This window comes from Somniosus microcephalus, unplaced genomic scaffold, assembly GCF_052327205.1.
Source record: "Somniosus microcephalus isolate GS21.2 unplaced genomic scaffold, FLI_Smic_1.0 unresolved_chr1, whole genome shotgun sequence".
NCBI classification, from domain to species: Eukaryota; Metazoa; Chordata; class Chondrichthyes; order Squaliformes; family Somniosidae; genus Somniosus; species Somniosus microcephalus.
This window is the reverse complement of record NW_028225179.1, coordinates 145,044,499-145,072,345: the sequence shown is the minus strand read 5'-3', so window position 1 is coordinate 145,072,345 and position 27,847 is coordinate 145,044,499. Positions and strand designations below refer to the sequence as shown.

The window sequence follows — 27,847 nt, the reverse complement described above, 5'->3', positions numbered from 1 at the left end:
AAGAAGTTTAATCATTACCTGCAGGGCCAGAGGTTTACACTGCTGACAGACCACCAGCCGTTGGTATCCATATTCAACCCTAAAAAGGGCGATTCCATTATGACAGCGCAAAGGCTACAGAGGTGGTCCCTTTTCCTAGGGGCACACCAATATGACATAGAATACAAAGGATCAAAACAGCATGGGAATGCTGACGGGTTATCGCGCCTACCGTTGCCAACGGTAGAAGAGGCGCCTACAGTGGACCCAGTGGAGATGTTCCACTCAACCATAGTGGAATGTCTACCAGTAACAAATTCTACGATCGAAAAGGAAACAAGAAATGACCCGACTCTCTCACGAGTCTACGATTTAACGGTGAAGGGATGGCCAGCACATGGCGAACCACTGTTGCCAGCATTCTCGCAAAGAAGAGAACAGCTGTCAGTGTGCCGAGGAACTTTGATGTGTGGATCCAGAGTGGTGATTCCACCCAAACTCCAGCATAAAGTGCTAAAGGAGCTTCACGAGGGGCATCTGGGTGGAGTGAAAATGAAGAACCTAGCCAGAGCGTTTGTGTGGTGGCCAGGTATCGATGGAGACGTCGAAGAAATGACCAAGAGCTGTCTAGGATGCCAGAAGGCCCAAAACGCCCCACCACAAGCTCCTCTACATCCATGGGAGTGGCCCTCATCTCCATGGCAAAGGGTACATATCGACTTTGCTGGTCCATTTATGGGCTCAATGTTTTTAATCGCGGTGGATGCACACTCCAAGTGGCCGGAGGTAATAAAGATGTCCTCCACCACCACGGAAAAAACCATCACAGTATTAAGGACCATATTTGCCAGGAATGGGCTGCCGGAACAGATCTGTTCTGATAATGGACCGCAATTTGTGTCCGAAGAATTCAGGAAGTTCTTAAAAAAACAATGGGGTTAAGCACTACACGTCCGCCCCATACCATCCCGCCACCAATGGATTGGCTGAAAGGTTTGTCCAGACCTTCAAGAAGGCCATAAAGGCCATGGGTAAGGAAGACATAAATCTACAACATAAGGTAGATAACTTCTTGTTGGCGTACAGGAATGCAACACATGCGGTTACAAACCAAACTCCCGCCATGATGTTTTTCAATAGAAGACTAAGATGCCGGCTGGATTTGATCAAGCCAAACATCAGAAGGGACGTAGAGAACCGGCAATTTCAAGGCATGAATGAAAGGCCAACTAGAACCTTCCAGATAGGTCAACAAGTTTTGGCCCGGGACTACCATACCGAGAAATGGCAGCCTGGAACTATTTGCACACGACTAGGACCGCTGATGTATACCGTGGACATTGGTGAAAGCATAATAAGGCGCCATGTTGACCAGATCATAGAGTCATCCGAAAAGGGACAACCTACTCCACAACTCTATACGCCTAATGATGAAGCAGAGATACCCATAGGATCTACCTCCGATCCGGTGATACTGGAATCAGATGAACCCGACACTGGCATTCAAGCTGAATCGACCTTGCCAACAGAACCTACTACACCACCGAAAACTACTACACCACCGAGGCGTTATCCAGACCGAGTCAGGAAGCCTCCAGAGAGACTGAATCTGTGAACTGTTGTACATGAAGTTATGTATATATGTTATGATGTTATGTTAATGGGGAATATGTATACTGTTAAGCTAAAAAGGGAGGATTGTGGTGTATGTAACCGTTCCACCTTTAAGAGAACTATTTTAAGAGTGGCACTACTTTATCTTGGCTGCTGTATACTGTAATACTGGTGGTGACCACACCGGTATATAAGTGCTGTGTAATAATCTATTGAGCAGTTCCGCCCTGACCTTCAACTAGTAAAGACCTGTTAAAGTTTACTCTTGTGGTCTGTGTAGTAATTCTCGATATAACACACAGACTTAACAAAAGGTATATACATTACAGTTTCTATGTTTGCCTTATTTATACTGCAGTAATTTCCTTCTCTTACACTCGCCCTTGCTGTGATCAAAAGCCTGCCAGCACAGTTTAAATCAATTCATCTAGATTAGCTTTTCTGTCTTTGTTCTGTATTAGAATAATGTAAAACATATCTATATTCTTACAGGAGCTGAGATACATTCAGGCCAGACTGGGGAGGGGTGGCAGGTTCCCTAAACAAAATGAGTGAACCAACCAGCCTGGTTTTTCAACAATCCATCAATATTTATCACTCTACCCTGCCCTTTCCTGGGCTGTGGTTTATAATGTTGCTGCTGGAATCAGGAACAGAAACTGAAATTGTTTCACTTCACACTGTTCACCATTTTACTTGGAGCGCAGTGCAAGGTGACCAGTCCTTCGAGATGGAAGGTGATCTCTCCTGTGCTGTGTGCCATGATCTGTATAAAGACCCTGTCTTACTCGACTGTGATCACAACTTCTGCCGATCCTGTATAACCCGGTACTGGGAGAGCGCTGACATCGCCGCCTGTCCTGTCTGTAGAAAGGAGACTTCCTCCAGGAACCTGAGACCCAACCACATCCTCGCCAGCATCGTGGAGACATTTGTAAAAAGTGATCAAAGTGCTAAAAGTCAGCAGGAATGCAGCCGCCACAAGGAGAAGATGAAATTATTTTGTAAAACTGACAATCAGCCCATCTGTGTCATTTGTCAGAGTTCAAAAGGTCATCAAACTCATGAGGTTCTGCCACTGGAAGAAGCTACTGCAGAGTTTAAGGTGAGCTACCGTGTAAAATAAAATACAGACACAGGTAACAGAATCCTGAACAGGGAGCGTTCACAGAATCGGGTTTGAACGTCTCTCAATACTTAAAGCTCTTTAGATAATGTGTTTATTTATTTAATTACTCAGTCCTTACACGGACTGCCATTTGTATTGCTGCTGAAGGAACCAGGGACAGGAAGTGAGAGTTTCACTTTATTCTAAACAACATTTTAATAGATCAGTGTAAATTGATCAGCCCTTGGAATGCAGAGTGAAGTCTCTTGTACAGTATGTTATCAGATCGATACCGATCCTGTCTCCGTGACAAGTGATGATCTGTGGAACGTGTCTCCTATTTATATTCCAGATGTGAAGTGTTTAATGTCAACATGAACTTGTTAAACTTCCTCCAAAGCCTCCCGAACAGCGCAAAGTTTCAGCAATCGGGTAAAACAACAGGGACCAGGAAACAGAAGCAGACCAATTACTCTCGGTATTTTATTAAAGAACAGCAGAGGCAGATTTAGCGGGACAGTACTTGAGAAGTTATGGGGAAAGGGATAGAGTGGAGGAGAAGTAAGGTGAAATAAAACCCCTGTGTGAATTAGGTGACACAGCACACCACCAGAGACCAGATACAGCAAAGAAAACCCCAGAGAAGTAAATGGTAATAATAGGGATAGTGAACAGAAGGAAAATCAAAAGGGAATGCTTGGAATTTTAAAAAAGTATAACCTAAAAGGACAACAGGAGAAATAGAATAAGAAAGGGAAACAGCTGAGAACATTATAACTAAGATGGAGCCCATGAGGTGTGGTTATTGTGCAATATTCATAAAGGACAAAGAGAGATACAATACAAAGGTGAATAGATATAAAAAGGGTCTGGAGGAGGTGGACCTGTGGTGGGAGCGGCAGCGGGACCTGAGAGAAGGCAGTGTGGCCATAAAGGACCACGGCAGAGGAGTGCTGCGAGTTGGGAAAGAGTCCGAGAGCAGAAGCAGTCAAACAACAACGACTGCTAAACCACTAAAGTGACGTCACAATCAGGGAAGGAGCTGATTGGTAAGTAGGACCTCATGAGTATTTCTACAATCCAGTCGTTCAAGTAAAAGTAAGTTCTCTAGTTTAGAGTAAGTAGTGTTTAAAGTGAAGTAAGGTCCCTAGTATATTTAATATTCTTTAATTTAAATGAAGTAAAGGGAGTAAGTTAAGGTTAGGACATGGCAGGGCAGCTCGGCAGCGTGGAGTGCTCCTCCTGTGCTATGTGGGAAGTCAGGGGCACTTTCGGTGTCCAGTGCGAACACATGTGCAGGAGGTGTCTCCAGCTGCAGCTACTCGAAATCTGCGTTTTGGAGCTGGAGCTGTGGCTGGAGTCACTGTGGAGCATCCGCAAGGCTGAGATCTTCATGGGTAGCACGTTTAATGAGGTGGCCACATCGCAGGTAAAGAGTGCACAGACCGGGAATGGGTGACCGCCAGACAGAGTAAAAGCACTAGGAAGGTAATGCAGGAGTCCCCTGGGTACATCTCCCTTTCCAACAGATTTTCCATTTTGGATACTGCTGGGGGAGATGGTTTTTCTGGGGAATGCAGCAAGAGCCAAGTCTGTGGCACTATGAGTGGCTCAGCTACACAGGAGGGGAGGAAAAAGAGTAGGAGACCAATAGTGATAGGGGATTCTATCGTAAGGGGAATAGATAGATGTTTCTGTGGCTGCAGACGTGATTCCAGGATGGTATGTTGCCTCCCTGGTGCCAGGGTGAAGGATGTCACTAAAAAGCTGCAGAGCATTCTGAAGGGGGAGGGCGAACAGTCAGAGGTCGTGGTTCACATTGGTACCAACGACATAGGTAGAAACATAGAAGATTGGAGCAGGAGTAGGCCATTCAGCCCCTCGAGCCTATTCCGCCATTTAATGAGATCATGGCTGATCATCCAAATTCAGTACCCTGTCCCTGCTTTCTCCCCATATCCCTTGATACCTTTAGCATTAATAAATATATCTAACTCCTTCTTGAATATATTTAATAAGTTGGCCTCAACTGCCTTCTGTGGTAGAGAATTCCACAGGTTCACCACTCTCTGGGTGAAGAAATTCCTCCTCATCTCAGTCCTAAATGGCTTACCCCTTATTCTTAGACTGTGACCCCTGGTTCTGGACTCCCCCGCCATCAGGAACATCCTTCCTGCATCTAGTCTGTCTAGTCCTGTTAGAAATTTATAAGTTTCAATGAGCTCCCCTTTCATTCTTCGAAACTCTAGCGAATATAAGCCTAATCGACCCAATCTCTCTTCATACGTCATTCCTGCCATACCAGGTATCAGTCTGGTGACTCTTCGCTGCACTCCCTCCATGGTAAGAACATCCTTCCTCAGATAAGGTGACAACAACTGCACACAATGCTCAAGGTGTGGTCTCACCAAGGCCCTGTACAACTGCAGCAAGACATCCTTGCTCCTGTACTCGAATCCTCTTGCTATGAAGGCCAACATACTATTTGCCTTCTTAACCGCCTGCTGCACCTGCATGCTTACCTTCTGCGACTGGTGCACAAGGACACCCAGGTCTCGTTGCATTTCCCCTTTTCCCAATCTATTGCCATTCAGTTAATCTGTCTTCCTGTTTTTGCCACCAGAGTGGATAACCTCGCATTTATCCACATTATACTGCATCTGCCATGCATCTGCCCAATCACCCAACCTGTCCAAATCATACTGGAGATTCTCTGCATCCTCCTCACAGCACACACGCCCACCCAGCTTTGTGTCATCTACAAACTTGGAGATATTACATCTAGTTCCCTCGTCTAGATCATTAATATATATTGTGAATAGCTGGGTTCCGAGCACTGATCCCTGCGGTACCCCACTAGTTACTGCCTGCCACTCGGAAAAAGATCAGTTTATTCCAACTCTTTGCTTCCTGTCTGCCATCCAGTTCTCTATCCAAGTCAGTACCTTACCCCCAATCCCATGTGCTTCAACTTTACACACCAATCTCTTATGCGGGAACTTTTCGAAAGCCTTCTGAAAGACCAAATACACCACATCCACTGGTTCCCCCTTATCTATTCTACCAGTTATATCCTCAAAAATTCAAGTAGACTAGTCATAGAAACATAGAAGATAGGAGCAGGAGTGGGCCATTCGGCCTCTCGAGCCTGCTCCGCCATTCAATGCGATCATGGCTGATCATCCAAATTCAGTACCCGGTCCCGGCTTTCTCAACATGCCCCTTGATCCCTTTAGCCTTAAGAAATATATCCAACTCCTTCTTGAATATATTTAATGAATTGGCCTCTATTGCCTTCTGTGGTAGAGAATTCCACAGGTTCACCACTCTCTGGGTGAAGAAATTCCTCCTCATTTCTGTCCTAAACTGCTTTCCCCTTATCCTTAGACTGTGACTCTGGTTCTGGACGCCCCGACCATCGGGAACATCCTTCCTGCATCTAGTCTGTCCAGTCCTGTCAGAACTTTATATGTTTCAATGAGATCCCCTCTCATTCTTCTAAACTCCAGCGAGTACAAGCCCAATCAACCCAATCTCTCCTCATACTTCATTCCTGCCATCCCAGGTATCAGCCTGGTGAATCTTCGCTGAACTCCTTCCATGGCAAGAACATCCTTCCTCAGATAAGGCGACCAAAACTGCACACAATACTCAAGATGTGGTCTCACCAAGGCCCTGTACAACTGCAGCAAGACATCCTTGTTCCTGTACTCAAAGCCTCTCGCTACGAAGGCCAACATACCATTTGCCTTCTTAACCGCCTGCTGCACCTGCATGCTTACGTTCAGCGACTGGTGCACAAGGACACCCAGGTCTCGTTGCACTTCCCCTTCTCCCAATCTATTGCCATTCAGATAATAATCTGCCTTCTTGTTTTTGCCACCAAAGTGGATAACCTCACATTTATCCATTAGTCAAGCATGGTTTACCTTTTGTAAGTCCATGTTGACTTTGTCCGATCCTGTCACTGTTTTCCAAGTGCTCTGCTATTACATCTTTTATAATGGACTCTAGCATTTTCCCCACTACCAATGTCAGGCTTACGGGTCTATAATTCCCCGTTTTCTCTCTACCACCTTTTTTAAATAGTGGGGTTACATTAGCTATCCTCCAATCCATGGGAACTATTCCAGAGTCTAAAGAATTTTGGAAGATGACCAGCAATGCATCTACAATTTCTAGGGTCACTTCCTAAAGTACCCTAGGATGTAAATTATCAGGCCTGGGGATTTAACGGCCTTCAATGCCGTCAATTTCCCTAACACCATTTCCCTACAGGTACTGATTTCATTCAATTCCTCCCTCTCATTAGACCCTATGTTTCCCGACATCTGTGGAAGTTTATTTGTGTCCTCCTTTGTGAAGACAGAACCAAAGTATGTATTTAGTTGGTCTGCCATTTCTTTGTTCCCCATTATAAATTCCCCTGATTCTGACTGCAAGGGACCTACGCTTGACTTCACCAATCTTTTTCTCTTCCCATATCTATAGAAGCTTTTACAGTCAGTTTTTATGTTCCCTGAAAACTTACTCTCATATTCTATTTTCCCCCTCTTAATTAATCCCTTTGTCCTCCTTTGCTGAATCCTAAATTGCTCCCAATCCTCAGGTTTGCTGCTTTTTCTGGCCAATTTATATGTCCTCTCCTTGGATCTTATGCTATCCCTAATTTCCCTTGTTAGTCACGGTTGAGTCACCTTTTTTGTTTTATTTTTATGCCAAACAGGGATGAACAAATTCTGTAGTTCATCCATGCGATCATTAAATGTTTGCCATTGCTGATCCACCGTCAACCGTTTAAGTAACATTATCCAATCCATCCTAGCCAACTCACGCCTCATACCATCATATTTTCCTTTATTTAAATTCAGGAGCCTAGTCTCTGAGTCCACTACTTCACTCTCCATCTTAATGAAGAATTCTATCATATTATGATCACCCCTCCCCAAGGGGCCTTGCACAACAAGATTGCTAATTAATCCTTTCTCATTACATAATACCCAGCCTAAGATGGCCTGATCACTAGTTGGTTCCTCGACATATTTGTCCAGGAAACCATCCCGTATTCACTCCAGGAATTCCTCCTCCACAGTATTGTTACTAATTTGGTTAGCCCAATCTATATGTAGATTAAAGTCACCCATGATAACTGCTGTGCCCTTATTGCACGCATCTCTAATTTCCCATTTAATGCCATCCCCAACCTCAGCATTACTATTTGGGGTTCTGTATATAACTCCCACTAACGTTTTCTGTCCTTGGTATTTCTCAGCTCTACCCATACAGATTCCACATCATCAGAGCTAATATCCTTCCTTACTATTGTGTTAATCTCCTCTTTAACCAGCAATGCTACCCCACCTCATTTTCCTTTTTGCCTCTCCTTCCTGAATATTGAATACCCCTGGATGTTGAATTCCCAGTCTTGGTTACCCTGGAGCCATGTCTCCGTAATTCCAATTACATCATATCCGTTTGCATCTATTTGCGCAGCTAATTCATCCACCTTATTACGAATGCTCCTCGCATTATGACACAAAGCCTTCAGGCTTGTTTTGTTAACATGCTTAGATCTTTTAGAATTATTATTTACTATGGCCATGTTTGATTTAAACACTTGGGCCTAGAAATTCATTAAGGCGCTGCCAGCTTTGCGCCCAGTTAACGCCTAAAGGGTGATTTTGCGCCAAAAATGAGTTTGCGCAGATATTCAGCGCAGCGGTATTGGCGGCGGTAGCCGTTAGCACTGCGCCGGCACCGATGGCATCATCGGTGTGCGCAGTGCCCCGGTTCCGCCCCGAAACCGCGCCGATCCCCATATTTAGTTGCGGCCGCCTCCTCCGAAGTGGCCTCAAACAGCGACCAGAAAACGTGGCCATCCTGCTGCCTTAGTGGGGCGCTTTAAAGCGGAAGGTGCGGCCGGCCGCTTTTGCGGCAGCCGCCTGCCCGCACCTCCTTCCCCGGCCTCCTCCACCCCCCCCCGCGGCATTGCCAGCTGCTTTCCGCGAGCCCGGCACTTCTCCGTGGTGCCGGGCTCATTTGCCGGCACTATCCAGCGGCAATCTCCCCGTTGCAGGCAGCTCCCCCTTAAGAGAAGGAGGAGGCCTGCAGTACCGCAGCCTGCCGCTGCGCAGCGCCTGGCACAGCGGCGCCAAGAGCGCTGATATTCAGTGTCAGCGCACCAAGCAGAGGCGGGCACACCCTGGTATAGCACCCGCTTCCGAATTGGGGCGCTAACAATGAATATCTGACGATCGCTATAGGCTTCCCGCCCAGCGCTAACTTTTGGGCGCTAGCCAGCTGGCGGGGCCATAGTGAATTTCTACGCCTTGATTTCTCTGACTGGCACTTTTGCTTTTCTCCTTCCTTTCTTTTGCTTCTATCCTTGTTTCCCTTTCCTCTGTCTCCCTGCACAGGTTCCCAACCCCCTGCCATTTTAGTTTAAACCCTCTCCCAGAGCACTAACAAACACTCCCCCTAGGACATCGGTCCCGGTCCTGCCCAGGTGCAGACCGTCTGGTTTGAACTTGTCCCACCTCCCCCAGAACCGGTTCCAATGTCCCAGGAATTTGAATCCCTCCTCCTTGCACCATTCCTCTAGCCACGTATTCATCTGAAATATCCTTCTATTTCTACTCAGACTAGCACGTGGCACTGGTAGCAATCCTGAGATTACTAACTTTGAGGTCCTATTTTTTTAATTTACCTCATAACTCCCTATATTCAGCTTTTAGGACCTCATGCTGTTTTTTTACCTATATCGTTGGTACCTATATGCACCACAACAACTGTTTGTTCACCCTCCCCCTCCAGAATGTCCTGCAGCCGCCCCGAGACATCCTTGACCCTTGCACCAGGGAGGCAACATACCATCCTGGAGTGTCCTTTGCGGCCGCAGAAACGCCTATCTATTCCCCTTACAATAGAATCCCGTATCACTATAGCTCTCCCATTCTTTTTCCTCCTGTCCTGTGCAGCAGAACCACCCATGGTGCCAGGAAGTTGGCTGCTGCTGTCTTCCGCCGATAAGCCATCTCCCTCAACAATATCCAAGGTGTGGAGATGCCGGTGTTGGACTGGGGTGGACAAATGTAAGAAATCACACAACACCAGGTTATAGTCCAACAGCTTTATTTGAAATCACAAGCTTTCGGAGCGCTGCTCCTTCGTCAGGTGAAGTCAAATAAAGCTGTTGGACTATAACCTGGTGTTGTGTGATTTCTAACAATATCCAAAGCGGTATATCTATTTGAGAGGGGGATGACCACAGGGGACCCCTGCACTTCCTGCCTGCGCTACTACTCTGTCTGGTGGTCACCCATTCCCTTCCTGCCTGTGCAGCCTTTACCTGTGGTGTGACCAACTCCATAAACGTGCTATCCACGATGTTCTCAGCATCGCAAATGCTCCAGTATGTATCCATTCACAGCTCCAGCACTACAATGCGGTTTGTCAGTAACTGCAGCTGGATACACTTCCCGCACGCATGGTTGTCAGGGATACAGGAAGTGTCCCTGATTTCCCACATAGCGCAGGAGGAGTATGCCAAGGGGCCGAGCTGTCCTGCCATGACTTACCCTTTAATTAATTTAAATTAAATTAAATCAAATCAATACCACTAATTACACTACAATTAAATGATATACTCAAGGGCCCTTGGTTACTAGCACTCCCCGATACACAACAGAGACCTTAGAAACTATAACCACAAAAATTAAGACCTTCTAAATTTTATAAACTATTAATCTTAACTGTCAAACTATAGATTAGTATAAATACTCACCTGCCCGTATTCACCCAATCAGCTGCTTCCTCTTTTCTGTGTCACTTTTTGAATTGTGACGTGGCTCCGGAACACCGCCGCTGGTCTGTGAGATTGGTATGCCTCTGTAAAAAAGCCCGCGAAAGTGAGTTTAAGTACTCACTGTACCGCCGCTCTCTGCTCCTCCCGACACTGGCCTCTGTAAAAAAGCCCGCAAAAGTAAGGTTAAGTACTCATTGTACCGCCGCTCTCTGCTCCTCCCAACACTGGCCTCTGTAAAAAAAAAAAAGCCCGCGAAAGTGAGTTTAAGTACTCACTGTACCGCTGCACTCTGCTCCTCCCGACACTGGCCTCTGTAAAAAAGCCCGCGAAAGTGAGTTTAAGTATTCACTGTACTGCCGCACTCTGCTCCTCCCGACACTGGCCTCTGTCAGAAAGAGGGATGAGGTCCTGCAACAAGAATTTAGGGAGCTAGGTAGCAGATTAAAAAGCAGGACCTCAAAGGTTGTAATCTCTGGTTTACTCCCGGTGCCACATGCTAGTGAGTATAGGAATAGGAGGATAGAGCAGATGAATGCGTGGATAAAGAGTTCGTGCAGGCGGGAGGGCTTTTGTTTCCTGGATCACTGGGTCTGCTTCTGGGGAATGTGTGGGGCCTGTACAAGTTGGACAGATTGCACCTGAACCAGAACGGGATCAACATCCTTGCAGGGAGGTTTGCTAGTACTGTTGCGGGGGGTTTAAACTAACTTAGCAGGGGGTTGGGATACGGAGTGGAGCTATAGTAGGGGGTGATGCACAGCGAAATATATAGAGGAAAAAACAAGTCAGCCTGGAAGGCAGAGCAAATATGTAATGGCACAAGGGAGTATGGCAAGGCTGGATGGCATTTATATTTTAATGCAAGGTGTAGTGTCCGTGTGTAGATAAAGACACTGAAGACAGGAGTTGGTTCATAGGTATTTACTAAGCAAGTCTGGGGGGGGAAGTTCTAAAGGATATACACAATACACAGGCTTATATAGCCCAAGTGGCTATTACCGGCATTACTCACACCTGGGGCTCTTAAAGGCACATACACCACAATTGCTCTTAAAGGCACATACACCACAATTCCTCCCCTTTTAGTTAACCAGTACATCATATTTTTAAGTAATTATTAATTACATGTTATATGCAAAATAATATACATTGCTGTATTAATTAATTATAAGTTAGTCTCTCAGGAGGCTTCCTGACTCGGTCCGGATAACGCCTCGGGGGTGTAGTAGTTTCTGGTGGTGTAGTAGGTTCTTCTGGCAAGGCTGATTCAGCTTGAATGCCAGTGTCGGGTTCATCGGGTTCCAGTATCACCGGATCGGAGGTAGATATGGGTATCTCTACTTCATCGTTAGATGTATAGAGTGGTGGTGTAGGTTGTCCCTTTTCGGATGACTTGATGATTTGGTCAGCATGGCGCCTTATTATGCTTTCTCCAATGTCCACGGTATACATCAGTGGTCCTAGTCGTGTGCAGATAGTTCCAGGCTGCCATTTCTCGGTACGGTAGTCCCGGGCCAAAACCGGTTGGCCTATCTGGAAGGCCCTAGTTGGCCTTTCATTCATGCCCTGAAACTGCCAGTTCTCCACGTCCCTTCGGATGTTGGGCTTGACCAAATCCAGCCGGCATCTTAGGTTCCTATTGTAGAACATCGTGGCGGGAGTTTGGTTGGTAACCATGTGTGTTGCATTCCTATATGCAAATAAGAAGTTATCCACCTTGTGCTGAAGTTTTATGTCTTCATTACCCATGGCCTTTATGGCCTTCTTGAAGGTCTGGACAAACCTTTCAGCCAATCCATTGGTGGCGGGATGGTATGGGGCGGACGTGTAGTGCTTTACCCCATTGTTCTTTAAGAACTTTCTGAATTCTTCGGACACAAATTGCGGTCCATTATCAGAACATATCTGTTCCGGCAGCCCATTCCTGGCAAATATGGTCCTTAATACTGTGATGGTTTTTTCTGTGGTGGTGGAGGACATCTTTATTACCTCCGGCCACTTGGAGTGTGCATCAACTGCGATTAAGAACATTGAGTCCATAAATGGACCAGCAAAGTCGATGTGCACCCTTTGCCAGGGAGATGAGGGCCACTCCCATGAATGTAGAGGGGCCTGTGGAGGAGCATTTTGGACCTTCTGGCATCCTAGGCAGCTCTTGGTCATGTCTTCGATGTCTCCATCGATACCTGGCCACCATACAAACGCTCTAGCTAGGTTCTTCATTTTCACTCCACCCAGATACCCCTCGTGAAGCTCCTTTAGTATTTTATCCTGGAGTTTGGGTGGAATCACCACTCTGGATCCACACATTAAGGTTCCTCAGCACACTGACAGTTGTTCTCTTCTTTGCGAGAATGCTGGCAACAGTAGTTCGCCATGTGCTGGCCATCCCTTCACTGTTAAATCGTAGACCCGTGAGAGAGTAGGGTCATTTCTTGTCTCCCTTTCAATGGCAGAATTTGTCACCGGTAGACATTCCACTATGGTAGAGTGGAATATCTCCACTGGGTCTACTGTAGGTGCCTCTTCTATCGTTGGCAACGGTAGGCGCGATAAACCGTCAGCATTCCCATGCTGTTTTGACCCTTTGTATTCAATGTTGTATTGGTGTGCCCCTAGAAAAAGGGACCACCTCTGTAATCTTTGTGCTGTCATAATGGGAACACCTTTTTTAGGGTTGAATATGGAGATGAGGGGTTGATGGTCAGTCAGCAAGGTAAATTTTTGTCCGTGTAGGTAATGGTTGAATTTCTTCACTCCCCATACCAGGCTGAGTGCTTCCCTGTCTATTTGGGCATAGTTACGCTCAGCTGAGTTTAATGAGCGTGATGCAAAAGCTATCGGCCGTTCTGAGCCATCAGGGAATTTATGGGATAATACTGCTCCTATGCCGTAAGGGGATGCATCGCACGCCAGTCTGATTGGTAGTGATGGGTTGTAATGAGCCAAAACTTTCTCGGATGTGATTAAGTCTTTACATTTATGGAAGGCACGTTTACAGTCTTCGTTCCATTTCCAAATCACTCCTGTCTGTAGAAGACCATTAAGGGGGTGTAGAATAGTTGATAAGTTCGGTAAAAATTTATGATAGTAATTTATTAATCCCAGGAATGACCTTAATTGTGAAACATTTTCAGGTGCTGGGGCTTTTATAACTGCTTCAATTTTTTCAGGTGACTTATGCAACCCTTCCTTATTAATTATGTGGCCACAATATGATATCTGATTTTGGAAAAATTCGCACTTGGGGCGATTTGCTCGTAGGCCCCGTTCTTTCAGCCTAGTGAGCACCTGCTCCAAATTGGCAAGGTGCTCGTTGTCGTTTTCTCCTGTTATAAGGATGTCGTCTAGGTAGCATTGAGTCCCCGGAATCCCTTGCAGGACTTGCTCCATAGCTCTTTGCCAGATAGCTGGAGCTGATGCTACTCCAAAAACCAGTCAATTGTACTGGTACAGGCCTTTGTGTGTGTTTATTGTGAGATACTTTTTAGAGGTCTCCTCAACCTCCATCTGTAGATAGGCCTGTGCCAAGTCAATTTTTGTGAAACGTTTCCCTCCGGATAGTGAGGCGAAAATATCTTCTATCCTCGGAAGAGGATACTGTACCGTATGAAGGACCGGGTTTACAGTCACCTTAAAGTCCCCACAGATGCGAATTTTTCTCTGTTCCTCAGAGTTATTTTTCAATGCTTTTTTCATGACTGGAACGATGGGTGTTGCCCATTCGCTCCAATCTATTTTGGATAATACGCCTGCCTTTTCCAAATTCTCCAGCTCTGCCTCGACTGCCAGACGTATTGCGTATGGCACCGGTCTTGCCTTAAAAAATTTGGGAATTGCTGCATCGTCCACTTTTATTGAGGCGGTGATGCCTTTCAAGGTTCCTAGTTTCTCTTGAAACACTTCTTTGGCGTTGGCCAAGATGTCTTTTAATCGTTCAGGTATGATGTCATCATTATTTTTTTCCTTACTGGTCACCGTCAGTGCCTGAATGGAGTGCCAGTCTAAACGTATCTTCCTTATCCATTCACGTCCCAACAACGGTGGACCGCCATCTTGTAGAATGTATAAATACAACTTTTGTATTTCTTTGCCGTTGTATACCACAGGCACCCTTATTTTTCCTTTGGGGTATACTTTCTGCCCCGTATATGTTTTTAAGATAATGGATGTGTCTTTTAGAGGTATATGCGAAAATAGCCTCTCGTAATCTCGTCGATTTATTACGGTTAGAGCTGATCCTGTATCTAGCTCCATTTTAACTGGGGACCCTGCTATTGTGAGGGTAACCCAAATGGTTTGGTAATCCTCTTTGGCAAGTACATTATATAATTTGAGACAGCTTAGTCTCTTGTTTCCGGAGTCGCTATCGCTATTCGGGTCTTCGGAGCTATTGTCCGTCATCATTTGTACCTTCCTGTATTTTTCTTTATTGATTTTTTGTTTTCTGTCCGTGGATTTATTTTGTCCAGATTGGCATACCCGTGCAATGTGTCCAATCTTACCGCATTGCCTGCATGCTTTGCTCTTGAACCAGCAGTCCCTCTGGTTATGGGTGGATCTGCCGCAGCGATAACATCTTCCGAACTCCTGTGTCATTTCATGGGTGCCGAAGTCCTGTGTCTTTTGTTGTATCTCTGCAGCTCCTTTTGCTGCTGCTTCATATGATACAGCCATACTGAAAGCTTTGTCCAATGTTAAATCTTTTTCAGAAAACAGTTTTTTTTGTGTTCCTTCACTTAAGAGACCGCAAACGAATTTGTCTCGAAGATAATCCGATAGTCCTGCTCCGAATTGGCAGTACTTTGATAGCTTTCTTAATTCGGTTAGGTAATCAGCGTTACTTTCATTCTTGTGTTGATTTCTCTTGAAGAACTTGAATCGTTCCGCTATCAGCAGCGGTGTTGGGTTTAAATGCTCCTGCAGGGTATCCACAATTTCTTTAAAATTCTTGTCCTTTGGTTTGGCTGGAGTGATTAAGTTTCGTAACAGCCCGTATGTCTTCGCGCCCATTAAGTTCAGAAGTACTGAAGCTTTTTTTTCATCTGCTATTCCATTTGCAGTGCAATAAACCTCTACTCTTTCCACGTATGTGGTCCAATCTTCTATTTCGCCATCAAAAGCATCAATATTACCAGATTTAGGCATTTCAGAAAGGATATGGCGCTTCCCGCTTTTTTTTTTCTTTTCTTTCTGTAGCAACGATATGGCGCTTCCCGCGCTTTCCCGCCGCTGCTACCAATAACAACGCTGTTTTACTGTGGTTTCCGTTTATTTACTGTTGGAGACTCGTTCCCCATGGAGGTCTAAACTCTGACCTGCTTGCCGCGCCGGCCGTCTCCCGAGTGCACCCTCCCAGTCCGTTATTGCTTGCCTCCGATTTCGCTGCCTGTCTCAGCTGTAGAGCCCGCCGCTGGAGCCCCAGCCTGACGCCCAGGAAGGATTAGCGCAGTACCTGTCTTGCGAGTAAGGCAGGTGAATTGAAGGTGTTGATGAACACATGGGAACATGATATTGTTGCTATCACAGAGACATATTTGAGGGAGGGGCAGGACTGGCAGCTCAATATTCCAGGGTATAGAATCTTCAGGCGAGACAGAGGGGGGTGTAAAATAGGAGCGGGTGTCGCAATATTAATCAAGGAGTCAATTACTGCAGTAAGGAGGGATGATATCTTAGCAGGTTCCTCTAATGAGGCCATATGGGTAGAACTTATAAACAAAATGGGGGCAAGCACTTTGCTGGGAGTGTACTATAGGCCCCCAAACATTCAGTGGGAAATAGAGGAACAGATATGTAGGCAAATCTCAGAGATGTGTAGAAATAATAGGGTAATAATAGTAGGGGATTTCAACTTCCCCAATATTAACTGTGATAGTCAGAGTGTGAAAGGCTTAGAGGGTGCGGAATTCTTAAAGTGCATCCAGGAGAGCTTTTTGAGCCAGCATGTAGAAAGTCCTACAAGAGAGGGGGCGGTACTGGACCTAATTCTAGGGAATGTAGCCGGGCAACTGGTAGAAGTGTCAGTAGGAGAGCATTTTGGTGACAGTGACCATAATTCGGTGAGATTTAAGGTAGTCATGGAAAAGGACAAAGATGGACCGGAAATAAAGGTTCTAAATTGGGGGAAGGCTGATTTTAATATGACATGGCAGGATCTGGACAAAGTGGATTGGGATAAGCTACTTCTAGGAAAATCCACATCAGAGCAGTGGGAGTCTTTCAGAAAGGAAATAGAGAGAATACACGCCAACATGTTCCCGTAAAGGTCAAGGGTGGGACCAACAAGCCCAGGGAACCCTGGATGTCAAGGGATATACAAGAATGGATTAGGAAAACAAGGGAGACTTTTGGCAGATACAAAGGACTAAAAACAGTGGAAGCTCTAGAGGAGTTTAGAAAGTGCAGGGGGGTACTTAAAAAAGAAATTAGGAGAGCGAAGAGGGGGCATGAAAAAACACTGGCGGGAAAAATAAAGGAAAATCCCAAGGTGTTTTATAAGTATATTAAGGGCAAGAGGATAACCAGGGAAAGAGTAGGGCCCATTAGGGACCAAAGTGGCAATCTGTGTGTAGAGCTGGAAGATGTGGGTGAGGTTTTAAATGAATATTTTGCATCTGTGTTCACTATGGAGAAGGACGATGTAGGCATAGAAATCAGGCAGGGAGATTGTGATATACTTGAACAAATTAGTATTGAGGGGGAGGAGGTACTAGCGGTTTTAGCGGGCTTAAAAGTGGATGTATCCCAGGCTGCTGTGTGAGGCAAGGGAGGAGATTGCAGGGGCTCTGACACAAATTTTCAGTACCTCTCTGGCCACAGGGGAGGTGCCAGAGGACTGGAGGCCAACTAACGTAGTACCATTATTCAAGAAGGGTAGTAGGGATAAACCAGGGAACTACAGGCCAGTGAGCCTAACATCAGTGGTAGGGAAATTATTGGAAAAAATTCTGAGGGACAGAATTATTCTCCACTTGGAGAGGCAAGGATTAATCAAGGATAGTCAGCATGGCTTTGTCAGGGGGAGATTATGTCTAACCAATTTGATTGAATTTTTCGAGGGGGTGACTAGGTGTATGGATGAGGGTAGTGCAGTTGATGTAGTCTGCATGGACTTCAGTAAGGCTTTTGACAAAGTCCCGCATGGGAGACAGATCAAGAAGGTAAGAGCCCATGGGATCCAGGGCAATTTGGCACGTTGGATCCAAAATTGGCTTCGTGGCAGGAGGCAGAGGGTGATGGTCAAAGGTTGTTTTTGTGTCCAGTGGTGTACCACAGGGATCGGTGCTGGGTCCCTTGCTGTTTGTAGTGTACATTAATGATTTAGATATGAATGTAGGAGGTATGATCAGTAAGTTCGCAGATGACATGAAAATTGGTGGAGTGGTAAATAGCGAGGAGGGAAGCCTCAGGCTACAGGACATTATAGACGGGTTGGTCAGATGGGCAAAACAGTGGCAAATGGAATTTAACCCTGAAAAGTGTGAGGTGATGCATTTTGGGAGGACTAACAAGGCAAGGGAATACACAATGAATGGACAGAGGATCAGAGGGACCTTGGTGTGCTTGTACATAGATCCCTGAAGGCAGCAGGACAGGTAGATAAGGTGGTTAAAAAGGCATATGGGATACTTCCCTTCATTGGACGAGGCATAGAATATAAGAGCAGGGAGGTTATGATGGAGCTGTACAGAATGTTAGTTAAGCCACAGCTAGAATACTGTGTGCAGTTCTGGTCGCCACACTATAGGAAGGATGTGATTGCAATGGAGAGGGTGCAGAGGAGATTCACCAGGATGTTACCTGGGCTGGAGCGTTTCAGCTATGAAGAGAGACTGGACAGGCTGGGGTTGTTTTCCTTAGAGCAGAGAAGGTTGACGGGGGAGCTGATTGAGGTGTACAAAATTATGAGGGGCATAGATAGGGTAGATAGAAAGGAACTTTTCCCCTTAGTAGAGGGGTCAATAACCAGGGGGCACAGTTTTAAGGTAAGTGGCAGGAGGTTTAGAGGGGATTTGAGGAAAAACTTTTTAACCCAGAGGGTGGTTGGAATCTGGAACTCACTGCCTGAAAGGGTGGTAGAGGCAGGAACCCTCACAACATTCAAGAAGTATTTAGATGAGCACTTGAAACGCCATAGCATACAAGGCTATGGACCAAGTGCTGGAAAATTGGAGTAGAATAGACAGGGCTTGATGGCCAGCATGGACACGATGGGCCGAAGCGCCTCTTTCTGTGCTGTATAAATCTATGACTCTAATCAGCAGCTTAAAAAGGATTTCTGACCTTCGAGATGCAGGAACTTACAGGGAGAGAAATCAAGAGATATTCTGAGGCTGAGTGGATAGAATTCGATTCAGTAAGTGATAAGGCCAGGATAGGATCAGACCTGGAGAAGGAACCTTCAGGGACTGTAGCTGGAGACCAGTACAATCAGCAGCAGATTCTCATCATACAGGGACACGTGCTGAAGGGAGCCAATGATAGGGGAATGCTGGATGGATTGAAGTTATTGAAAGAAGCAAGAAAGGTCAGAAACCCTGTGAAGATACTTGAGATTATAATTAGTGAGCAGATACCAGGCACTGCCCAGTTTTAAAATAATTCTCAGGATGTATGCATTGCTGGCAAGGTAGCATTAATTGACCTGAGAAGGTGGTGGTGGACCTTGTGAGCCTCTGTAGTCTTATTCTTTGTAGCAGTTTTTATACAACTGAGTGGCTCGGCCACTGCAAAGGACAGTTAAGAGTGAATCACATTGGTGTGGGATTGGAGCCACATACAGGCCAGACTGAGTAAGGACAGCAATTAGATTTTTACCACAATCCGACAACTTCATGGCCACTTTTACTGGTACCAGCTTTTTAAACTGAATTCAAATTCTCAAAATGCCATAGTGACATATGAGCTCAATTTCCCTGAAGTATTAGTCCAGTAACATAACCACTAGGCTACTGTCGGTAGAAGTCATAAGGTCGTAGAAGGAAAGGCTGATGGAAAACCAGAGACAGCCAAACAAAGATACAGTTTGCAGGTCAGAGTAAGATTGTAGTCATAGGTGATTGTTCACTAAGAAGGTGGCTGGCCATTTGTGTCTTCAGTACAATACCTGCAGGATGTGAGCTGCTAACCTGGAACGAGAGCAGTGCATAGAATTACATATAATTTGCAGCACAGAAACAGGCCATCGGGCTCAACAAGCGAGAGTCTAACCACCGCCCCTTGACATTCAACGGCATTACCATTGCCGATTCCCCCACCATCAACATCCTGGGGGTCACCATTGACCAGAAACATAACTGGACCAGTCACATAAATACTATGGCAACAAGGGCAGGTCAGAGGCTAGGTATTCTGTGGCGAGTGTCTCACCTCCTGATTCCCAAAAGCCTTTCTACTATCTGCAAGGCACAAGTCAGGAGTGTGATGGAATACTCTCCACTTATCTGGATGAGTGCAGCTCCAACAACACTCAAGAAGCTTGACACGATGAAGGACAAAGCAACCCACTTGTTTGGCACCCCATCCACCACCTTAAACATCACTCCCTCCACCACCGGCATACCGTGGCTGCAGTGTGTACCATCTACAAGGTGCAGTGCAGCAACTCACCAAGGCTTCTTCGGCAGCACCTCCCAAACCCACGACCTCTTCCACCGAGAAGGACAAGGGCATCAGGCGCATGGGAACACCACCACCTCCAAGTTCCCCTCCAAGTCACACACCATCCTGACTTAGAAGTATATCGCTGATCCTTCATCGTCACTGGGTCAAAATCCTGGAATTCCCTACCTAACAGCACTGAGGGAGTACCTTCACCAGACAGACTGCAGGGGTTCATCACCACCTTCTCAAGAGCAATTAGGAATGGGCAATAAATACTGGCCTTGCCAGCAACGCCCACATCCTATTAAATGAATAATTAAAAAAAAACTGGACCATGCCGGTTTATGCTCCACACGGGCCTCCTCTCACCCTGTTGCCGCAACCACTCTCCGTGGTAGCGAGGTCCACACCCCAACCCCTCTCTGGGTAAAGAAGTCACTCCTGAACCCTCCCCATTGGATTTACTAGTGACCATCTTACATATATCAGCTCCAGCCTTGAGTTCTGCCAAGTGGAATCATCCCCTAATTGTAATTATCTTGTAATTTCTGCTTTAGTGCTCTTCAAATTGAGAGACACTGTGACCATAAACATTTTACATCAGTAAATTTGGATTGTTCAACAGTCTGGGTAATTTAGATAAAGTGCTTGGATTTTTAAATACTTTACCTTTAACATAGGCTTGCGATTGTATTGTTGTTGCAGAAGAAAGTGAGAGTTTCACGTTATTCTAAAAACCAGTTTACAGATCAGTACAAGTTGATTGGCCCTTTCACTGCACGGCACACTCTGTAGTGCTGTAAAGATCCTGGTGTAGGTTGTTCACAGGGACTAACAGGATATATTGTATACTGAGGGAGTGGGATCACAAGACGTGGCAGCGCTGGGCGAAGGATTTGCGGTTTGACAGTGCTGGGTTTAGAGAGACATTCATGGGGAATGCAGTATAGGCCCAGGAGTCCAGCAGCTGAAAACAATGTTGGTGCAACAGGTGAGGACAAAGGGCAAAAACTGCCACGGCCACAACAGGGGCATCAATTGTAGATGTTGTCACACCAGATAACCAGAGAACGGCACATCAGGGCACATAGTCATGGCTGCAAAAGGAGCACCAATACTAGCAGAAGCCACACCAGAGGGGAAACCGAGCTACAACTGCACCAAGAGTAGCGATGAGTAAAGCAAAACTCAAACCCAGGCCCCTGAGAGAGGTTAAATGGAGAAAACTTACTGGATCGACATCCAACAGGAGTTGGGCCAATTTATGGGTAAATTTAACTATTGCTTGCTAACTATATCTTCGTGAATTTCAGGTGCGCCACGTCACGCATTTGGCTTGTACAGAGAAACAGCACCTCCCCCTCTCCATCAACAACAGAAAATACTTCAACGTAGAATGATGGAGCTGATAATAAAAACAGAAAATGCTGGAAATAAATAGCAAGTCAGTCAATATCTGTAAGGAGCAAAGGCAGGTTATAATGTTTTGGATAGGTCCCCTTCACCAGTCAGTGCAAGGTTTCAGACCTCACAGCTAAATCTCTCTTGCTTACAACCATAGGGTCGTGTGGGCTTGATGCCTACATATATAAAACTGTAGCAGGGAAAAGTAGTATTGGTAAAGAAGCTGTCCTGTGCTTCAATGGCCAATATGGCAATCAGCTGATTTTTTTTAGGGCAAAGCTACTTGACAATCAGGCTGCCTCAGTCTCTCTTGTTCTGTGCCTGTTTCAGAACAAACATTTGATTATTGTTAATCCTGTTGGAGAAGTGAGTTGAATTATTCTGGGTTCGATTGACATTTGTATATCAACCAAGCTTCGCACTTGCTGTTCAATTCAGGAGAAATGTGGAACGTGTTACCACAATGAGTAGTTGAGGCAAATAGCAATGATGTATTTAAGGGGAAGCTAGATAAGTACATGAGGGAGGAAGGAATAGATGGTTATGCTAATGGGGGTAGATGAAGAGGGGTGGGGGGAGGCTCCTGTGGGGCATAAACACCAGCATGGGCCAGTTGGGCCGAATGGCCTGTTTCTGTGCTGTACATTCTATGTAATTGTTTCAGTTTCTAGATGCTTGTTATGTTATCTATATATTACTAAAAATCTTGTGGAGGGCACATAGTGGCTGTCCTCAAACCTACTTCCTATTATCACCATTTTTGGTTATATTTTTGTGTTAACATTTTCCATTGTAAAGTGCCCTGTCAGCATTGCTATGATGTAGTTGCAGACTCTGCACTCTAGGAGGCTCTGTGGGGTGAGTTTCTGAATTCTTTCTCCCAATTCCACTGCCAGCTTCCGAATGGAAAACACCGATATCTTCAACCAGCTCTTGGCAATGCTATGGGGAATTTACTAGTAACACGTATTTTAACCTGTATCTATTGAGGTAGCTGAGGAAACAACCTGTCAGTGAAAATACATCAGTAAAGAAAGATTTGAGTAACTTTTATTGGTTCATTTTGTTGCAATTTCTGGGTCCTGATTGGTAGGATTGAGAAAAAACAGAACAACCTCATTGGTTGGTTCCAGGTGGATTGTTAGTTCCTGATTGGGCGAATCTCCTACCTGTTTCTACCTGTGCAAGTCAACATGGTTAACAGAGAGTAGTTATTTCAGCCAATCCGGTGGATGGACGTTTTCAGATTTGACCCTTTTGACTGTGACGCATGTATCACTTTGAGATATGACGGACTCACTAGATTAACATTATATTATAAAGCAGTGGAACTCCTGTGACATTTACCCCCGGGTGTAATGGTGTCTACGGCATGGTTGTTTATTAGTAAGAAGAGAAATAGTTTCAACAGCATGGGCTCAACAAGAGTGAGTACAGTAATAGTCGAGTTAATTTCTGGACAGTATTTCAAATCAGCTTAAAATAAATCAAAGCCGCTGAAATTTTCCATTAACTTCATATCTCGGCCCACACATTCATGATTTGTGTCAGCTGTGGCTCAGTGGGTAGCACTTTCGCTTCTGAGTCAGAAGGTTGTGGGTACAAGTCCCACTCCAGGGACTTGAGCACATAAAGCTAGGCTGACACTGCAGTGCAGTACTGAGGGAGTGCTGCACTGTCAGAGGTGCCATCTTTTGGATGAGACGTTAAACCGAGGCCCCATCTGCTCTCTCAGTTGGACGTAAAAGATCCCATGGCACTATTTCGAAGACGAGCAGGGGAGTTACCCCGGTATCCTGGCCAATATTTTTCCCTCAACCAACATAACAAAAACAGATTATCTGGTCATCATCGCATTGCTGTTTGTGGGAGCTTGCTGTGCGCAAATTGGCTGCAACGTTTCCCACATTACAACAGTGACTACACTCCAAAAAGTGCTTCATTGGCTGTAAAGCGCGTTGAGATGTCCGGTGGTCGTGAAAGGCGCTATACAAATGCAAGTCTTTCTTTTCTCAAAGGAAATGGAATCAGGTGGTTCCTGTAGCGGGCGGCCGAACCCTAACGCCAGTTTTATGCCACACAGCAAGCTGAAAATCTGTCTCAGAAACTGCTGAATGTGAAGAAAAATAGGCCCCATAAAAGTCTGAGAGCTGTACATAGGAGCAGGAATAGGTCGTTCAGCCCATTGAGCCTGTTTTGCCGGTCAGTTAGATCATGGCTGACCTGTATCTTAACTCCATCTAGCTGGCTTGGTTCTGTAACTCTTAATATCCTTGCTAACAAAAATCCATCAGTCTCAGTTTTGACATTTTCAATTGACCCCCAGCCTTACAGCTTTTTGGGGGGGAGAGTTCCAGATTTCCACTTCCCTTTGTGTGAAGAAGTGCTTCCTGACATCACCCCTGAACGGCCTGGCTTTCATTTTAAGGTTCTGCCCCCTTGTGGACTCTCCCACCAGAGGAAATAGTTTCTCTCTATCTCCCCTCGCAACTCCTTTAATCACCTTAAACACCTCAGTTAGATCACTCCTTAATCTTCTATATTCGAGGGAATGAATGCTCTGAGAATTTTCATTGATTAAACTAGATGGTATTTAATTTTCAGCTGTTTATGGCACAAAAGTGTACAAATTAACTGATCTTTGTTCAGGAGGAGCTGCGAACTTTACTGAAGCCGGTCCAGGACAAGAAGAAGGAATGTGACGCTGTAAAACGTGATTATGTGGAAACATTAACCCACATTCAGGTACATTTGATGTCACTTTGTTGTATATTTTCCAATCACGAATTGTTTTTCTTTGAACCGTTGAATGTCCATTACCAAAGTAAAATCTCAATTTAGCAAATCATTGAATTAGCTCAGACACTTCCCTTGCTGGTGAAATCGGAGTTAAAGAAAATACAGCAGCTCGATCCTCAGTTAGAGCTCCCTCTTCTGAATAAATTATCATCTGGTCCCCATTAACTGGGATTTCACTGCAGCAGGGAATGTTTTTCTCTAAAAGATTCTTGTATGAAGAGAACTGCACAGGCTGCACAACCTTTTTAAAATGCTCATTTGTTTTTTCAATCTCACTATTCTTTTCCAAAGGACCAAGGCGTAAAGACAGAGAAACAGATTAAAGCAGAATTTGAAAAACTTCACCAGTTTCTCCGTAAGGAGGAGAAGATTGTGTTGAAAGATCTGAAACTGGAGAAAGAGAAAAACAGTCAGGAGATGAAGGGGAGGATTGAGAAGATAACGGAGGAAATCTCATCGCTTTCAGTCACTGTTCAGGATATTGAACAACAGCTGAGTGAACAGGACAGCTTCAAGTTTTTAACGGTAGCTGTTTATTTATTTGTTTCTTGCTTCCTTCGTCCCTCTTTGACACAGTCTTCAAGATCGTGCAGGGTGTGCCATCAAAACCTAGAATATTACATTGAATTACAGAGTATTTACAGCACAGAAACAGGCCTTTCGGCCCAACAGGTCCATGTTGGTGTTTGTGCTCCACACGAGCCTCCTCCCACCCTTCGTAGACTAAACCCATCAACATATTCTATTCCTTTCTCCCTCGTGTTTATCTAGCTTCCCCTTAAATACATTTATACTATTCACCTCAACCACTCCATGTGGTAGCGCGTTCCACGTTCTCACCACTCTCTGGGTAAAGAAGTTTTATTACATTAAAGGTACTACATAAATGTAAGTTGTTGTTGAATTCACTATTGAATTTATTAGTGACTTTCTTGTATTTATGGCCCCTAGTTCTGGTCTTCCACACAAGTGGAAACATCTTCTCTACGTCTATCAAACCCTTTCATAATCTTAAAGACCTCCATCAGGTCACCCCTCAGTCTTCTCTTTTCTAGAGAAAACAGCCCCAGCCTGTTCACTCTTTCCTGATTGGTGCAACCTCTCCGTTCTGGTATCATTCTAGTAAATCTTTTATGCACCTTCTCCAGGGCCTCTATCTTTTTTTTATAATATGGAGACCAGAACTGTTCCCAGTACTCCAAGTGTGGTCTAACCAAGGTTCGATACAAGTTTAAGAAACTTCTCTGCTTCGCAATTCACTAGAAAGGAACCCCAGTGCTTTGTTTGTTTTTATGGCCTTATTAACCTGTGTCACTACTTCTAGTGATTTGTGTATCTGGTTTCCCCAGATCCCTCTGTTCCTCTTCCCCATTTAGACTTATTTTCCAAGGAGTATGTGGCCTCCTTTTATTCCTACCAAAATGTACCACCTCACACTTGCCTATATTGAAGTTCATTTGCCAATTACACGCCCATTCTGCAAGTTTATTAATGTCTTTCTGTATTTTATCGCAGTCCTCCTCAGTATTAACTATATCCCCCAACATAACAAAAACAGATTATCTGGTCATCATCACATTGCTGTTTGTGGGAACTTGCTTTGCATAAATTGGCTGCCGCGTTTCCCACATTCCAACAGTGACTCCACTTCAACTAGCACGTCATTGGCTGTAAAGCACTTTGAGATGTCCGGTGGTCGTGAAAGGCGCTATATAAATGCAAGTCTTTTTTTTTGGTGTCGTCCTCAAATTTTGAAATTGTACTTCGAATTCCCGAGTCCAAATGGTTCCTGTAAATGGTGAACAACAGTGGTCCCAGCACCGATCCTTGTGGAACACAACTTTACACCTTTTGTCAATCTGAGTAACTATTTTGAACCCCTATTCTGTGTTTTCTGCTCTGTAGCCAGCTTGCTATCCATTCTGCTACTTGTCCCCTGACTCCACATGTTCTGACCTTAGTCACGAGTCTACTATGCGGTACCTTATCGAAGGCCTTTTGGAAATCCAAATCTGTTACGTCTACTGAATTCCCCTTGTCTACCCTTTCTGTTACTTCAGAGAATTCAATAAGGTTGGTCGAGCATGACCTTCCCTTTTGAAATCAGTGCTGACTATTCTTCATTATATTTTCAGATTCTAGATGTTTTTCTATTACATCTTTGGGTAAGGATTCCATTATCTTTCCTACCACCGAGTTTCAGCTAATTGGTCTATAGTTCGCTGGACTTGTTCTATCTCACTCACTAATATAAAACTCACTCACTAACCAAAATAAGACCAATCTCCTGTGACATTTGGTTTTCTGTCTCACACCCAAGAGCACTTTAACATGGAAGTTCCTAAATCTGGAGCTTGTTTGCTGTGATATTATTATAAGGGGACAGTTTCATTAAATCAAACATTGAGGAAAATAAACTTCACACAGAGTAAGAAACCCCTCAGAATGGTCAGACCATTCTCCCCCGAGAGTGCATTTACACTGCAGCTGCTGGTCAGAGAGCGGTAACTACAGTCCGGGATCAGCCAGGCAGGACCGTGTTCACATTGCTTGGCTCCTGCCTGGCTGGAACTGTACTGACTCTGTCCAGGAGAGAGGTCTGCACAGGGTCAGATACACAGATAGGCAGAGCTTTCTCCCAATAGTTCAATAGTTATATTCACACGCATTAAGCAACTGTACTTTAACCTCTTTGTGCATCTGATGGTAAAATGGTGAGACGAGAAGCAGAGTGTGCCAGTGTTTTGTGATTGTTGCAAGTGCTTTACTTCTGTGATTACTGATTGGTGAAAGATGTTTGTTCAGTAAATATACACGTGAAGTACCGATATTGTGTGAGTGTGTAAGGTGTTTTCTACTGAATTAGTGCACGTGGTTAAAACGGTGTATCTCTGGTCACATCTGAGGCTAGTCAGCCATTTCTCTTGGACAACACTAGTATAGATTCACAGATACAATCATCTCCTTTGGGCAAAGGACACATGCAAGTTACAACTTGAATAGATCAAAGTGACTCTTTTAATTGTAAGAATTTGAGACTCTTCAGGATTTTACAATTGGATTGTAGCTCTGTGAGTTGTGTTGTGCAGTCAGATCGAGTCAGTTGTAATGTTGTGGAGTAACTCACAGTGCAGTGAGGACAGGAAGAGGCAGTCCAATAACTTTCCCTGTTTAGAATGTACTTTTCTGTGGCATCCACTCTGTTTCTTTCTTTTTGTGATAAAATGTTCTCTAAACACAAATAGTAATAATTGTTCTTGTTCCGCAGAAATTTCCGGAAACTGAGAAAAGGTATAATTGACACCCTTGATTTGAGTCGATATTTGAATTTCTAACATCTCTCGCCCCCCCTGGAATGATCCAACACTGACCTTTATCTCCTGTTCCAGAGCGAAGCGAACTCTCCCAGAGCCGCAGAAGGTTTACCCTTTAATAAATGTGGGGAAGTACATTGGGTCACTGCAGTACAGAGTGTGGAGAAAGATGCTGACGGTGATTAATACAGGTGGGTGTGAGCTTCCTGACACCAGCTA

General features: G+C 44.9%; 1 protein-coding gene across 1 annotated transcript in view; it reads left to right on the top strand.

Annotated features, from left to right (window-relative positions):
* The first annotated feature begins 2,288 nt into the window (after window positions 1–2,288).
* The window catches only part of LOC147096191 (zinc-binding protein A33-like), a 64,218-nt gene continuing 38,659 nt past the window's right edge, over window positions 2,289–27,847 (top strand). The window contains exons 1-5 of the mRNA XM_085975060.1: window positions 2,289–2,698; window positions 24,165–24,260; window positions 24,606–24,839; window positions 27,583–27,605; window positions 27,704–27,819. Coding sequence (XP_085831186.1) covers window positions 2,324–2,698; window positions 24,165–24,260; window positions 24,606–24,839; window positions 27,583–27,605; window positions 27,704–27,819 — 844 coding nt within the window. The 5' untranslated portion in view covers window positions 2,289–2,323. The remainder of the gene's footprint in view (window positions 2,699–24,164; window positions 24,261–24,605; window positions 24,840–27,582; window positions 27,606–27,703; window positions 27,820–27,847) is intronic.